Source organism: Sus scrofa, chromosome 7, assembly GCF_000003025.6.
Source record: "Sus scrofa isolate TJ Tabasco breed Duroc chromosome 7, Sscrofa11.1, whole genome shotgun sequence".
In the NCBI taxonomy this organism is placed as follows: domain Eukaryota; kingdom Metazoa; phylum Chordata; class Mammalia; order Artiodactyla; family Suidae; genus Sus; species Sus scrofa.
In genome coordinates, this window is record NC_010449.5 from 90,546,503 (window position 1) to 90,564,070 (window position 17,568).

A 17,568-nucleotide genomic window follows, 5' to 3' on the forward strand; every position below is an offset into this window, starting at 1 on the left:
ATAACTTTGAATACTTTTTGCTGAATGAAATTTTCCAAACACAAAAGGACAAATGTTGTATGATTCCTCTTCGGTGAATTTCCTAGAGTAGTCAAATTCATAAAGACAAAATTGACTAGGAGTTACCAAGGCCTGGAACAAGAAAAATGGGAGTCATTCATTAATAATTACAGAGTTTTTCTTTATGTGATGGGTGGATAAATTTTGGAAAGAGATAGTAATGATGGTTGCACATCATTATGAATGTAATTGTATACTTAAAAACGGATAAAATTCACATTTCTTAAATATATTTATTACAGTGAAACAGAAACCACTTGACCATAAGTGTGATGTTTGTTTCTGGACTTTGAGTTGTTCTCTGTTGCTTTATATGCCTATCCTTATGCTAGCAGTACACTGTCTCTTGCTTATTGTACCTCTGTAGTAACTTGAAATCAGAAAATAGAAATCTCAAGCTTTCTTCTTTTCAGGATTGAGTGTACTATGTCCCTTGACTTTCTACATAAATTTTAGAATCTTGGAGCTGAGTTCTTAAGCCCAATCTGCCACTACTAGAATGGGACCTTCAAAAAATTGCTTGTCTCATTTTGTTTCATGATCCTTATTATAGGATATGAGAGTTAAATGAGAAAAAATGTATAAAGCCTGACATAATGCTTGGCATATCATAAATACTCAATATACTACCAGTAGTAGTATTAGTACCACTATAACTACCACTGTTACTGCCAATGTAATACCACTTTTATATATTGACTAGAGTAAAAGAGCACTCTGCCTCCAGAGTATATTCTTCCTTTAGTAATGAAAGACGTGTGTTGTTAGAGAAAGAACATGAAGTTTGGAATCAGTTGTCCTGAATGCAGTGACTAGAGGGTACTGATGGTATGTTAAATTTATAGATGTTTTAAACCTAGAAGTGTTTCAGGATGCCATGAAAATAGAAATGTCATTTTCAGAAATCACTTTAAGGCTGGCAAAGTTACCACTAATTTGGTTATACTAAAGAAATAGGAAAAAAAGGTGGGCCGAAGTAAGTTTACTCTTGAATTTTTTTAATTAACTGGCTTATGACACTTCTTTACTACTAGATTGTTTCCTATTATTGGAATTTTTTCCTGGTGTTTATATCAGCTTTAATCTCCTTTCTCATTAATGTGTTTAATATAATACAGAGGCCCTTCCTCCATTTTTAGCTACTTGATCAAATGATAATTCTACAATAGTTAACACACTATTCATACACATACTGTTTGTGTCATATGTCCATTTTGATCCAGATAGAAATATATTAAATCATGTATTTTACCTGCCTTTTTAACAATTGAAACCATCATCATTTGTTAGAAGTTTATGTAGGATTACCAATATGGAGGCCTACCTTGCTTAGTTTAGGATTGACTTTTGGTCAGTGCTGAGCAAAAGAAAAATGAGTTGTTGAAGTAGAATTGAAATTTATCCTAGCAGCATTATTTTCATTTTTCGTGCAAAAGTCAACCATTATGACCATGGCTTCTTTGAATCATTATTTTACTAAAAAATTGAAACTGTTTCTGTAATCCACTTTCCCATTTTTGTAACAGTTGTTTTAGACTGTTTTTATTATAAATAGTTTTTTTAATAGTGATAGGTGCCTTTTAAAAACTTACTTTGAAATAATTTTGAACTTTGAACTTCTGTCTAGTTCTGTTGTAATACCTTAATGCTTTATATTAAGATATTTTTTACTTATCAGATATTTTTATAGATATTCTTCCTATAAGACAATGATTTTTTTGCATCCTCATTGCCTGGATTGTATCTATTATATAATATGATCTCAATGGATAAAATGCTGACTTCATTATTTGCAAGGCTATAAATTGAAGTCCTCAAGTTTTCAGTAGTCATTTTGCTCTAGTGTCTTCATTGTTATCCCACAATATCAACTTCTAATTGAATAATTTTAATGATTGACAGTGAAAGTGTCTTTTAAATGCCTACTCTAAACCTTTTACAGAGAGTTTTGTTTTCAGTTTAGCAACACCCAGTGCTACTCCTTTATTAGTATTCACTTTTCTATCTTATATAATATGAATTAAGTTAAATTTCATTAGTGTTTCCATCATTCAGTCATAACACTTTTAAGTCTAGGAAATAATTCTCAAATCAAGACCTGAGCATTAGTTCCATTGCCAAGAATAATTGGTATTATTAAAGAATTTTAAATAATAGTTTTCAGTGAAAATCATTTGATTAGATAGTTTTTTTAATGAAAATCAGGATGGCATTTATTAATTTACATTTGAGACTGGAGATAGCCTAAAGTATCTAGAATATGCGAGTGACTTATTTATGATACTCTCTTTTCTGATATCACAATACTTAAAAAGTCAAATAAGTAATCAGGGAGTTCTTTTTAAGCCCTGAGTTAGAACCAAGGTAGGTAGGTAATCTTGGAGTTTAGGAACGTAGAGCACCTGTCTGATAGAGACATGATAGTAGCCACTAATGCACATCATATTTGTAACTTAAAATTCTCAGGAGCCGTATTTAAAACTAAAAAGAAGCAGATGAAATTAATTTTAATGATGTACCTGTTTAATGCCATACATGTACAATGTTATTTTAACATGTAATCAATGCTTTAAAATTTATCTTTGTTATACTAAGTATTTGAAATCTGGTATGTATTTACATATGATATATGTCTTAATTAGCTCCTTCACTTAACCAGCTCTTTCAATTATTTGGGAAAGTTACTGAATCTCTCAGGGTCTCAATTTCCCCATTTTTTATAATGGAGACAACTGTAAGAATCAAAATAGATAATATATGACACGCCTGACAAAGAATAACTGTTACATAAACTTAGCTGTTTCCTTAAAAACATTTCATACAGTTGAACATGACATGTAATGACATCACTGCCTCAAGGCAAAGTTTATATCTTGGGGATTAAATTTGTAACCCTCAAACGCTCATCTCTTTTCCAAGGGCAGTACTGGGCACACAGACTTCTCTCTCTGCCTCCTTGTTCAAATATTTTTGGAAGGAAGCAACATCAATATTGATTTAGTAGTTGTTACAGGTGTGCTTCACTGATGCAAATGTTAATAACAGGGAAAACTATGGTGGGGGGGATCTATGAAAAAAATCTCCTTACTTTCTGCTTAACTTTTTCTATAAACCTAATACTAATCTAAATAAGTAAAGTGTGTTAATTAAAAAAAAAAAAAAGCAACACCTTGTGTCCTATTTTTCTTGATACACCTTAGTTGTGGCAGAACCCTTCAGTAAAAATGGCAGTTTGAGCATCATTAAAACCAGCAATAAAAGAAGTTTAATTATGGTTAAATGTCTTTCAGGAGTCATTCATCATTTACCTCTTTTTAGCTACTATATGGAAAACCAAAGTACAAAATATTTGTTTTTCCTCCATGATTATTGGGCTGGGTAGTGGGCAGTTATTGGTGACACTGATGCTAATGGCAGAAACAGTCCATATTTTTCAGTACACTTTTACTGGTTTTGAGAATGTTTTTTTCTCCTTATTTCAGGTTGGGTGGGACTATATCAGCATACAAGATAGTACCAGATGAAATAGAAGAAATCAAGGTATAGTATGGCGTTTTTCACCTCTACAAAGACTTAGTATCTTGACAGGAAGGTGCACGAAGAATTGTTTTATCTTATTCTATTGAATCTTTGGGTGTGTTAGGACATCATTTAATTCCCAGTTATCCTATTTGAATTTAAAAATAGATATCATGTAATCATCATCATATTTCATTTACAACCATCAATACATTTCTATGAAATATATTAGGAAAATCAAAACAGGAACCCTTTCTTGTAAAATTCATGAAAATCTACTTAAGAAAGCATAGTATAAGCATTAGTGTGCATAATGGATTTTTTTATCTTGTTTTAATTTCCTTATAAGCTTTCACCAATTATAAATAATATTGGTCTGTTAAATATTTTCTGGTTCCTTTGATAACATAGTAGGCCAATTTCAATTTACAATTTATAGTACAATAAATGAAAAAAATGACCTCATTCTTTAAGTCTTCAGCATTATTATATTCTTCTGTCTCCAATACGTTCTAAATACTGTGGGCTATTAGTCCTCTGGCATAACATGTGACCCTTGTCTCAAAGCAGTTAGCAATGATGAGGACTGAACTTACTGTCTATTACGTAAATAAAATTTAGCAATTGGATAGCAGTAGTCAAGGATGTATAAGACTGAGTTTAGCTGTTAACAGTAACAGTAACAAAGATCTCAAACAAATCCTTCAGCTTGATTTAATTAAATATTTCAAATCAAATTCAATAAATTAAATCTTAGTAAATAGTTCTTTAAATTGTTTACATTACGTTTAATAACTAAGTTAAATTCATTGATCTTTATGTTCTATACTATTACTTTCAGTATCTCAAATATTCTATATAGGCAACATAGGAATTAATGCCATGATAATATTGTAGCATTAAGGGGCAACCAAAAGCTCGGTGTGTCAAGAGACTCTTTCTAACTTGATATAAATTCATAAAATAGTTTGGCTGGGAGGAACCTTTAATCTAGATCCCTTATTTTTCAGAAGGAAATGAGATTTAATAAAGGTGAGCTTGTTGAAGTCCTTGTGGTGCTTAAAGGTACTCTGGCTTATAATACAATTGCAACATATGTTAAGTGATAAAGGTAAACAAAGTATTCCATGAAATACATAGAAAGGACAGTAAACTACTCAAAAAAGATAATCAGCAAAATCTTTCCAAGAAGTATAACCAGCAAAGTGGAGTTCTACATAGTAGGAGAGGCGCTTGTGAAAACATAAATAGGAGATAATATGGCACCAGATCACAGGGTAAAATAAAAATTGTTGAGATGTAAGACAGGCAGTGGGCATTTATGCCATAAGAAATTTGGATTTTAAACTGAAAACAATGGGGTGACATTATGTGATTTTAGGAAAGAAAGTGGCATAATTAACTTAGTGATTTTGTAGGTTTTTTCTTTGATGAGTGAGAAGAAATATTTCATTAAAGAAGAGGCGGTTCCATCTATAAGGAAGGACCAGATTGCAGAAATTAGGCATGGAATGATTGAAACTTGAACTAAAGTGGTGGCAATGAAGATGAAGAAGAATCTCAGATTTGAGAAATATTATTTAAGAAAATAGAATCAATAATACTTGATGATTTATTGAATGTTTAGGGGAAGATGGAAAGGTTGACCCAGGTTTATGGCCTGGGAGTGTGCATAGATTGTAAGAGGAGATAAGAAAAGAAGGAATAGTTTGAGGAAATAAGTTAAGTTTTGGACTTAACCGAATTTGAGGTTCCTTTTAAATAACCATATATCCACTAAGTCATTGGGTAAATCAGCCCAGAACTCAGAAGAAAGATATTTCTATCTTTCACCTGATTCTGGGATTTGTCATTATGCAAGAGTTAGTTGAGGCCATGTTAGTAAATGGAATTGCCTTAAAAAGCTATATAAGATAATAACAGTGGGCCAAAACTATTGCCCTAGGGAAGGCCCTGCCTAGAAACAGGATTAATATACTCTTTATTCATTTAATTAATTGGCATATGTGTTGCTTATTTTCTAATAGTGACTCTTGTTTAAAGAAGTAGTTTTTTGGTTTTTTTGTTTTTAATTTGAGTGAGTTACCCCTCAAGAGATGCCTTGAAAAAAGACACAATTAATGGGAGTTCCCATCATGGCTCAGTGGTTAATGAACCTGACTAGCATCCACGAGGACGTGGGTTCGATCCCTGGCCTTGCTCAGTGGGTTAAGGATTCGGTGTTGCCATGAGCTGTGGTGTAGGTTGCAGACATGGCTCAGATCCTTCGTTGCTGTGGCTGTGGCTGGCAGCAACAGCTCCGATTAGACCCCTAGCCTGGGAACTTCCATATGCCCAAGGCGTGTCCCTAAAAAGACAAAAGACAAAAAAAAAAAAAAAAAAAAAAAGAGATGCAATTCATGGATGACATCTAATAGGTGATTTTTTCCATCAATTACTGGTATTATATCCAAAACAGCTTCAGAGAGTTTGATGGCTTGAGGCATTAAGAAAATGTGACATTGATTCTTCCTTTCAAAAGTGTTTGAAGAAAGACTGTTACGAAATATTTATTTCATCAACATTTGTTGGCACCTTTAGTATTTTTAGCTGATATCAGATATCTTTTTGTTTTGATTGGCAAATATGTGAAACATATGGTTGTAATGTTAATTTTAGTTAGCTAATATCTGAGCAGTTTTAAATTACCTAAATAGTATGTTTGAGTTTAAATTTGAAATATGCTGTATACAGTGTACCATGTATAATAAATATGCATGTGTAAATTTACTATTAACAATTAATGATTAATTGAAACATGTTCAGTTTTTATCAGATGTGGTAATCTTTCACAATATTTTTAGCACCAGAAATCATGACTTAGCTCATATATAATTTGAATTAAGCATACATTTATTAATTATAGTAAATCACCTCATATTGAATGGATCATTACCAAATCCTTAAGGGATAAAGAACAAATACATTCCTGGCCTAATCACAACCATCTCATCCACCCAATATCCTAAATTTTTACCATTATCAGTTCCTTGCTTTTGTTTAGTTTTACTACATATGTCTATACCCCTAAATATTATAATTTATTGGCTTCTCTTTGAACTTTAAATGAATTGAGTCACACTGTATGCAATCTGTTTTGCCTTGCTTCTTTTGTTCAACACGATGAGATTCATCATATTGTTGTCTATAGAGAAGGTCTGAGAGGGATTGTTTTTGTTTTGTTTGTTGTTTTATTTTTTTTTTTTGTTTTGTTTTAAAATAGTTCATTGTGCTGCAAATTATTGGGACATCCTTCTGCTGATGGACATTCAACTTGTTTCCATTTGGAAATGTTATGAAAATGATGCTATAAAGTTCTTATATAGTTATCCTGTGTAAGAATTTCCACGAAGTATATACTGAGGAATAGAATTCTTGAGTTTTAGTAATATATACTTTTAGCTTTTCTGGATGAAATCAAACTGTTTTCCAAGTTGTTATGCCAATTTGTATTGTGACTTGCGTGAATTTATTTAAAATAGAGATCTTTAAATATGAACTCTTTAATCTATTTGTAATTTATAGTGGTATAAGTTTGTTTAATATGAGATAACCAGATTTTCATATTTTCATATTTTCCTAGCCCAATTTATTGAAAAGTCCATCTTTTCCCCCAATGGTTTAAATGGCCTCATTTACAATATACTAAATTTTCATGTGCCTAGCCATGTGCATACACATATATAAATCTCTCCTTTCCTGAACTTTTGTTCATCTATTTATTCTTTTGCTAGTGCTACACTATTTTGTTTATTGTGGGTTTTTTGTTTTTTGTTTCCTTTGGTGAGTAGAAAAGGTTGTATGTCATTTTTCTTTTTATTCTGTTGGCTCATGTATTAATTGATCCAGATAATATTACAAGTTTGTTAGGTCCAAAAGTGTTCCTACTGAGGAGATTTCTGGTTCTAACCAAGATACAATAGTCCTGTTCTTCCCCAAATCCTTCCTCTTATAATTAAAAATCCTTAAAAAATAAACAAGCATGGAAAGACTCTGAAAAGTAGGAAGAAGAAATTAGACGGCCTAAGGACTCAGGACTAGAGGAGTGACATGGTAGTGAGTTACCTGGGTTTCCTTTTTTCTCCAATTTAATCCAGCCTTCAACCTTGAACCACCAACAGGCAGAGAAAAAAAGCACCTAGAAAAGCCTGTTCTCTTTAGCCAAACAATCCAAGACAAGTGTGTACTAACAGAACAGAAAGCCTTTTGGGCATGTTCTCCCTACTCCAGCCAAATGCCAATGGGAAAACTACTTAGCTTGCCCATAGTTTCAGCAGAACCAAGCAGATTGCTGAGCTTCTACCTCACCCCTGCCACCCCCAAGAAACAGGTGACAGAGCTTTGAATCCCTCCCCTGGTATTGTTTGTGGGGTGATCTGAGAGTTATTTTTCCATCTCCCACATGGTAGAGTAGGCAGTGTTCTGATTTCCTTGCCAGAATATGGTAGGGGGAACCAAGGTAGGGAGTTAATCTACCATTACCAACCCAGTGGAAGCAAGCTATGCTCTGACTCCTCCTCCAACAGGGTAGTGTCCATGGGGTCCAGTGGTAAGCTGAGACTCACCCCACTTGGGAGGAGTTAAGACTAAGAGACAGTGCAGGATGGGAATTCACCACTCTTGTTTCACCCTCCCTTTCCTGTGTTAATTAGCCTTTATGGCAGATAACCTCCACTGTCATCTATATCAACATCAGTGGAGATGGTACTGTAATTTCAGTATGCGTCTACTTACCCTCTCAGTGTTAATAGGGTCCAGAGGGAGCTGAACATCCACTCACACTAACAACAGTGTAAAGCAAGGTGATGCCCCACTTTGACCAGAAAGGTTTCAGCAGAGCCAAGAAAGGAGATAAACTTCTGCCTTAATATCTTCATGAAGTAGTGTGAATCACTGCTTCACTTTTGCTAGAGTATTGTCCGTGGGACCCATCAAGAAGCTGAATATACAGCCCTTATACTATACTTCATCAAGAGGACATCTGCTAAAAAAGATGAAGTAGCATTCAGAGCAGCATTATATAATATGCAAGATGTCCTAGAAACAGTCAAAAATCATTCATCATACCAAAGTCAATAAAAATCACATCTTGAATGAGAAAAAAGACAGTCAGTGGACACCAACATGAAGATGAGTCACGTGTTTTAATCATCTGACAAGGATGTTTTTTTTTACCAGTTGCATGGCATGGGGAACTTCCTGGACCAGGAATTGAACCTGTGCTACAGCAGTGACAACACCAGATCCTTAACCTACTGTGCCATAAGAAAACTCCATATCTAGCAAGGATTGGTTTTTTTTTTTTTTTTTTTTTTTTTTTTTTTAAGGGCCACACCTGTGACATATGGAAGTTCCAGGGCTAGGGGTCAAATTAGAGCTGCAGCTGCAGGCCTACACCACAGCAATGCCGGATCTGAGCCACGTCTGTAACCTACAGTGCAGCTTGAGGCAGTGCTGGATCTATAACCCACTGAGCAAGTCCCGGGATCAAACTCACATCCTCAAGGATACTAGTTGAGTTCTTAACCTGCTGAACCACAATAGGAACTCTAACAAGGATTTTAAAGAAGCTATCATAAAAATGTTTCAACAGTCAATTACTAATTTTCTTAAAACAAAGGAAAAAAATAGAAAAACAAAGATAAAGAATATGCAATCACCAATTTCAGGATTGGACAAAGACTATCCCTGTAGTTCTTCCATCCATTAAAAATATAATTAGAGGAGTTCCCGTCATGGCACAGTGGTTAACGAATCTGACTAGGAACCATGAGGTTGCAGGTTCGATCCCTGGCTTGCTCAATGGGTTAAGGATCCAGCGTTGCTGTGGCTCTGGTGTAGGCCGGTGGCTACAGCTCCGATTGAACCCCTAGCCTGGGAACCTCCATATGCCATGGGAGCAGCCCTAGAAAAGGCAAAAAGACAAAAAAAAAAAATTTATATATATATGTGTGTGTATATATATATATATATATATATATATATATATATAATTAGAGAATACTTTGAAAAACTTTACATTCAAATTCGACAACTTAGAAGAAATGGTCTGCTTCCTCAACACCCACTTACTACCAAAATGAATCACAATGAAATAGACAGTCTACATAGTTGTATAACCATTAAAGAAATTAAATTCATACTGGTACCAAAACAGTCATACAGACCAATGGAACAGAATAGAGCACCCAGAAATAAACCCAGACACCTATGGTCAATTAATGTTCATCAAAGGAGGCAAGAACATAGAATGGGGAAAAGACAGTCTTTTCAGCAAGTACTGCTGGGAAACCTGGACAGCTACATGCAAATCAGTGAAACTAGAACACACCCTCACACCATGCACAAAAATAAACTCAAAATGGTTTAAGGACTTAAGTGTAAGACAAGACACCATAAAACTCCTGGAAGAGAACATAGGCAAAACATTTTCTGACATCAACCTTACAAATGTTTTCTCAGGTCAGTCTCCTAAAGCAACAGAAATAAAAGCAGAAATAAACCAATGGGACCTAATCAAACTGACAAGCTTTTGCACAGCAAAGGAAACCAAAAAGAAAAAGAAGAAAAAAAAGACAACTTACAGAGTGGGAGAAAATATTTTCAAATGATGCAACTGACAAGGGCTTCGTCTCTAAAATATACAAGCAACTTATACAACTCCACAGCAACAGAGCCAACAACCCAATGGAAAAATGGGCAAAAGACCTGAACAGACGTTTCATGGCCAACAAGTACATGAAACAATGCTCAACATCACCGATTATTAGAGAAATGCAAATCAAAACTACCACGAGATACCACCTCACACCAGTCAGAATGGCCATCATTAATAAGTCCACAAATAACAAATGCTGGAGGGGGTGTGGAGAAAAGGGAACCCTCCTGCACTGTTGGTGGGAATGGAAGCTGGTACAACCACTATGGAGAACAGTATGGAGGTACATTAGAATTCTATACGTAGAACTACCATATGACGCAGCAATCCCACCCTTGGGCGTGTATCTGGACAAAATTTTCCTTAGAAAAGACACATGTACCCGCATGTTCATTGCCACACTATTCACAATAGCCAAGACATGGAAACAACATGACATTGACAGATGATTGGATTAGGACGATGTGGTATATATACACAATGGAATACTACTCAGCCATAAAAAGGAACAAAAGCGTGCCATTTGCAGCAACATGGATGGAACTAGAGACTCTCATACTGAGTGAATAAGTCAGAAAGAGAAGGACAAATACCATATGATATCACTTATATCTGGAATCTCATATATAGCACAAATGAACCTTTCCACAGAAAAGAAAATCATGGACTTGGAGAATAGACTTGTGGTTGCCAAAGGAGGGGGCGGGAGTGGGATATATTGCGAACTTGGGAATAATAGATGCAGACTATTGCCTTTGGAATGGATTAGCAATGAGATCCTGCTGTGTAGCACTGGGAAGTATGTCTAGTCACTTATGATGGAGCATGATAATGTAAGAAAAAAGAATGTGTACATGTATGTGTAAGTGGGTCACCATGCTGTACAGTAGAAAATTGCCAGAACACTGTAAACCAGCTATTATGGAAAAAAAAATAAAGATCATTATATTAAAAAAAAAAAAAAGAAATTCAGAATAAAAAACTTCTAAAAAAGAAACTTCTAGTAGTTCCCACTGGGCACAGTGGGTTAATGATCTGACTTGTCTCTGTAGAGGCACAGGTTCAATCCCTAGCCTGGTGAAGTGGATTAAGGACCAGTGTGCTGCAGCTGTGTCATATATTGCAGTTCTGGCTTGGAATTTGATCCCTGTCCCAGGAACTTCCATATGCCATAGAGGTGGCTGAAAATGAAAAAGAAAAGGAAAAAACCTCCAGTCCCAGATGGTTTCCCTGGATATTTCTACCAAACATTAAATAATTGGTACTGATTTTACTCAGTTTACTGAGTCATTTCCCACCTTATTTTATGGGACTAGTATTACATTGATACCAAATCAGAAAAAGACAGGACAAAAATGAAAACTGCAGGCCAGTATCTCTTATGAAGTTAAAATCTTCTACTGTGTATTACCAAATCAAATCCAAGAATGTATAAAAAAAATTTTACACTACTACCAAGTGGATTTGTTTGAGGTTAAAAACTTATTCAACACTGCAAAAACAATGTTATCTACCATATATATAAGCTAAAGAATAAAAATTATAATTACGTGGTCATATCAATTGATGGAGTAGAAGTACTTGAAAAAAAAAAAAAAAAAAACACCTAAAACCCATTCTTGAAAAAACCTTTAGCAAATTAGGAATGAGGATGGATCCTCCTAAACTTGATAAAGAGCATCTAAAAAAATTACAGCTAAAATTTGACTTAATGGTGAAAGAATAAATGCTTTCCTCCTAAGAGCAGGAAAAAAGCAAGATTGTCTGCTCTCGCTACTTTTATTTAATCAAGTACCGGAAATTCTCAGTAGCACAAAAAGGCACAAAAGTGAATTAAAAGACACAAAAAAGTTTTAAAAGGCACAAAGATTGGAAAGTGAAAATAAAACCATCTGGAGATCAAATGATTGTCTATGTAGAAAAAGATATGATACACTACAGCTAATAAACCAGTTAATTTAGGGGCTATAAGATTAGCAGTAAAAAAAAATCAATTTGATTTTTATATATCTGCAACATTTGGAAACTGAAATTTAAAATAATACCATTTACAATTACTTCAAATAAAATTTAATACTTAGGTAAACACCTAAGAACACACATATCTATCTTATTTGTAAGCTAAAGACTACAAAAGGCTGGAGTTCCTGTCATGGCGCAGTGGAAATGAATATGACTAGGAACCGTGAGGTTGCAGGTTCAATCCCTGGCCTCGCTTAGTGGGTTAAGGATCCGGCATCACTGTGAGCTGTGGTGTAGGTTGCAGACGCAGCTTCGATCCTGCTTTGCTGTGGATGTGGCATAGGCTAGCGTCTACAGCTCCAATTAGACCCCTAGCCTGGGAACCTCCATATGCTGCGGGAATGGCCCTAAACAGACAAAAAGACAAAAAAAAAAAAAGAAAAGAAAGAAAGAAAGAAAGAAAAAAAAGGACTGCAAAAGGCTGAAGAAATAAAAGGACAGTTTCAAAAACGGACAGACATACCATGTTCAAGTATAGAAAGATTCAAATAGTAAAGTTTTCTCAAAGTTAGGTTTATACACTTCCTATTGAGAATGCAACAAATTTTTTTTTGTTTTTGTATTTTTGCAGACATAGAATTACAGACATCATTCTAAAAGTATATGGAAAGGCATAGGTTCTATAACAGCTAAAACAATTTTGAAAAAGAACAAAGTCAAAGGACTAGCTCTACCCAATGATAAGGATTACTGTTAGCTGTAGTCATCAAGACAGTGTAGTATTGGCGGATACACAAATATATCAGTGAAACAGGATAAATAACCTATAAGTAGACTCACACAAATATGTTCAGTTCTTTTTTTTTTGGTCTTTTCTACGGCCGCACCTACGGCATATGGAGGTTCACAGGCCACGGGTCCAATCAGAGCTGTAGCTGCTGGCCTACACCACAGCCTCGGCAGCTCGGGATCCAAGCCCTGTCTGAGACTTACACCACAGCTCACAGCAACGCCTGATCCTTAACCCACTGAGTGAGGCCAGGGATCGAACACACAACTTCATGGTTCCTAGTCGGATTCATTAACCACTGAGCCACAACAGGAACTCCTCATTTTTTAATAAAGCTACAAAAGCAATTCAATTGATAACCCTTTCAAGAAGTAATGCTGGAATAATTGAACATCCACAAGCAAAAAAAAGTAATCTCAAAATGAACTTCATACCTTATACAAAAATTAACTCAAAATGGATTCTAGACTCAAATGTAAAACAAAAAACTGGTAGAGAGTAAAAGGAAAAATGTTCAAGACCTAGGAGGATACGCAAAGAGTTTATATCACATTTTTTGTTTCCTACTGTAAATGGAACATGTTCTTTCTGTGTTTTTACTTTAATCTCTCCTCATCTTGATCGAAACTGTATTCTGGGCAGATGTGGTCTAGAGTATGGGGCACTCCCCCTGCACGTTCTTAATTAAAAGTTTTGATATCTCCTCAGAATGGGCAGGCCTTTATCATGTGTCATGCCTCCAAACTCTGACTTGCAGAGGTTAAATTCTGATGGATGCGTTGAAAGTCAGAGTCCCGTTTCTTTGTCCAGCCCCCTTTCATAGGACGGAAGCTCTAGTCCAGCTGCAGTAGGAAAGAATACTGGGGGCCTTATCACCCTCACCCCAGTTGCTCATTGGACAGAACTTCTAAATTTGGAATGGCAACCCCAACAGGCCAAAGGCTACCACCCCTACACAGTACTTGGAACAGTAGTTTAAATATACTCTCCAGGGTAGTCCATACGAACATATTAAGCTGTTTCCAAAGGAAGTGGCTTTATTTGGGACAGTATGTGGGGAAGTTCAAGGCTAAGGTCACTCTCAAAAATAATATATATTTGGGGAGTTCCCGTCGTGGCACAGTGGAAACGAATTCAACTAGGAACCATGAAGTTGTAGGTTCGATCCCTGGCCTCACTCAGTGGGTTAAGGATCCTGTGTTGCTGTGGCTGTGGTATATAGGCCATCAGCTGTAGCTCTGTTTCGACCCCTAGCCTGGGACCCTCCACATGACACAGATGTGGCCCTAAAAAGCAAAAATAATAATAATAATAATAATAATAATAATAGATATTTGGTGGCAAACGCGAGGAGGCTGATAATTTCTCTAAAAGAGCAAGAACTTAAATTATTTATCAGAATGAACCTGGGAAAGAGCTAAAAAGAATCCTTCTTGGGTTGAAAAATCTCTAAGATGGACTGAAAAGCTTCCCTATCTGAATTTAATTGATCAGATTGTGGAGGGACATACATCCTCAGGCATTGTTTATTACTGTGGTATAATTAGTAGAGCATAACAGCTGGATGTTCTAGCAAAGAAGCAAATAGCTTAACGCTTCAAGGAAAGAAGCAGTTAAAGAAGCCCTACTAAAACCACTGTGTTTCCAAGGTGACTTTGTGTGTTTCTCATCTGTTTCTTTTTAAAATAGCCTAGCCAATTCAGTGAACAAGTAAATAAGTAAACAACAAAGCCCTGAAGAGGGGAAAGGGAGTCAGTATCCAGAGTTTCCACAGAATATTATAATATATATGATATTAAATATTATATCAGTAGTATTTTAAGACATGCGAAGAATTGGAGAGTGTGACCCACAGGAAACAGCAGACAGCAGAAACTGCCCATCAGAGGTTCTAGATACTGAATTTAATGGATTTCAAAGCAGCCTATCTAAATAGGTTTTATAAAAAAGAAGTCATACTGAAAGAAGTAAAGAAGCCATGATGACAGTGTCATATCAAATATAGACTATCAATAGAAACAAAATTTTTTAAAGAATCAAATGAAAATTTGGGAATTGCAAGTATAATAAACGAAATAGATTCACTAGTGGGACTCATTTAACAACAGTTCTGAGTTGACAGCAGACTTAAAGATAGGCAAATGAACAGAGACTCAGAGAAATGTGGGACACCATTAAACACACCAATATATGACTAATGGGAGTACAAGAAGAATATAAGGAGCACAAAAAATATTTTTAAAAAATAATGACTGAAAATTTGCCAAATTTAATTACAAGCATTAATATACACAACTAATAAGCTCCATCAATTCTAGATAAGGTAAACTCAAATCCATCCACACTCAGACACATGGTCTCGGTAAGTTCAGGTTGCTGTAGCAAAGTACCATTAGACAGCGTGGCTTATAAACAACTAAATTTATTTCTCATGGTTCTGGAGGCTGAAAGTCCGTGATCGTGGTGTCAGTTTGGTCAGGTTCTTGTGAGGACCCTCTCTGGTTTGCGGACGTTGGACTTCTGTTCCTCACATGAAAAATGGAGCTAGCTAGCTCCCTGGCCTTTTGTTATAAGGGCACTCTTTATTCATAAGGACTCTACCCTCATGATCTAATTACCTCCCCAAATCTCCATCTTCAAATACCATCACATTAAGATTAGGGTTTCAACATAGGAATTTTGGTGGGATGCAAACTTTCATTTCATACCACATATCCTAGTAAATGTGCCAGAAGACAACGATAAAAAGATTTTAGAGTGGTTAGAATAATGATTCACTACATAGAAGTGAACCCCAATGAAATTAACATCAGACTTAACATTGATGAAAGTGGAGGCCAGAAGGCAGTAAATAGTATGGCATGTTCAATGTATTGAAAGAGAAAAGAAAAAAAGCGGGGGGGGGCAAGATAAAATAAAGACATTCCTAGATAAACAAAAATCGAGAGAATTTATTATTAGCAGAGACATCTTGCAAGAAATACTGAAAAATATTCTTCAGGCTGAAGGCAAGTGACCATATAAGGTAGTCATACACACAAGGAGCACTGGTAAAGGTAATTATGCAGTTATAAAAGAGTACAGTACATGTTTTTTTTCCCCTTTCCTCTCATCACTGATTTGAAAAGCAGTTGTATAAACCAATACATATATAATTTTTGTTGAGCCTATACCATAGAAATGTAATATATTTGACAATAACAGCACAAGGAAGGAATGTGGGAGAGCAAAGCTTCATTAGAGTAAGTATATAATACCAATGATATCTCGAATTCATAAGACAAAATAGGAAAGTCAGAAATTATAAATGAAAAGGTTAGTGTGGAGTTCACTGGTGGCCCAGCAGGTTGGGGATCTGGCATTGTCACTGCTGTGGCATAGCCAAAATTTTTTAAAAAATTAATACAACCATGTAAAAACTCTATAAATATATGCTTGTCTTCTTTTCTTGACTTCATAAAATCTCATACAACGTGCATTGTTGGATTCGATGTGTGTTTGTGTGTACAAAAATATATATGTAGTGTAGATGACATTAATAGCACAAAAGGAAGAAGAATAGAACTATGTAGGAGTAGTGGTTCTGTATCGCTCATGAAATTAAGTTAATAAATTATAAATCTGAAGTAGATTTTGGTAAGTTAAGGCGTATATAGTTAACCCTAGAGCAACCACTAGGAAAATAGTTCCAAAAATAGTGTTTCTCTTTCTGTGATTTAATTTTTTTGCTTTTTTTTTTTCTTTTGCTTTTTAGAGCTGCACCTATGGCATATGGAAGTTCCCAGGCTAGCAGCTGAATTAGAGCTTCAGCTGTGAGCCACAGCCACAGCAATGCCAGATCCAAGCCACACCTGCAGCGTACACTGCAGCTCATGACAGTACCAGATCCTTAACCCACTGAGTGGAGCCAGGGATTGAACCCGCATCGTTATGGATACTAGTTGGGTTCATATCCCACTGAGCTACAAAGAGAGCTCCCTAATTATATGTATATTAGACCTTTTGAGCATGTCTCACATTTGTTCTGTTCTGCTTATTCATGTTTTCTACTTTTTCTGCATCAATTTGTACTTTGTTGATTTGTCTTTGAAATTAATATTCCTGTGTTCTGCATTTTTCCTTTTGACCTGTGTTTATGTTCTTATATTCTAATAAGCCTAGTCATTTAGATCTGAATTTCAGGTATTGTAATTTTATGTCCAGTATCTATTTAATCTTTTATAGTTCTATTTCCTGGTGAAACTCCATTGTCTCATCTATTTTATTTATCTTTCTTCTATTTTTCTTGAATATATTAATCATAGTTTACTTTAAAGTTCTTGGCAACAAACTCCCCATGCATCTGTGGTGGGGTTTTTCATCTATTCTGTCTTCATAATATTGGATCCTCTTTTCTTGCATGCCAAGTAATTTTTATAAATTTATTTTGTATGTAAGAGAACCATATTGCTCATAGATGATTTATCACCCATCCTACTACCTCTCTTTACTGGTAGGCAGATAATATGGAAAAATCATTACCACAGTCCATTTACAAATT

At 35.2% G+C, this 17,568-nt stretch overlaps 1 protein-coding gene across 22 annotated transcripts in view; it reads left to right on the forward strand.

The window, feature by feature from the left end:
• Positions 1 to 17,568, forward strand: part of GPHN (gephyrin) — a 567,900-nt gene that overhangs the window by 200,777 nt on the left and 349,555 nt on the right. For all 22 annotated transcript variants that reach the window (XM_021098013.1, XM_021098018.1, XM_021098005.1 and 19 more), the window contains 1 exon segment: positions 3,543 to 3,600. In XM_021098013.1, the coding sequence (XP_020953672.1) occupies positions 3,543 to 3,600 (58 nt within the window).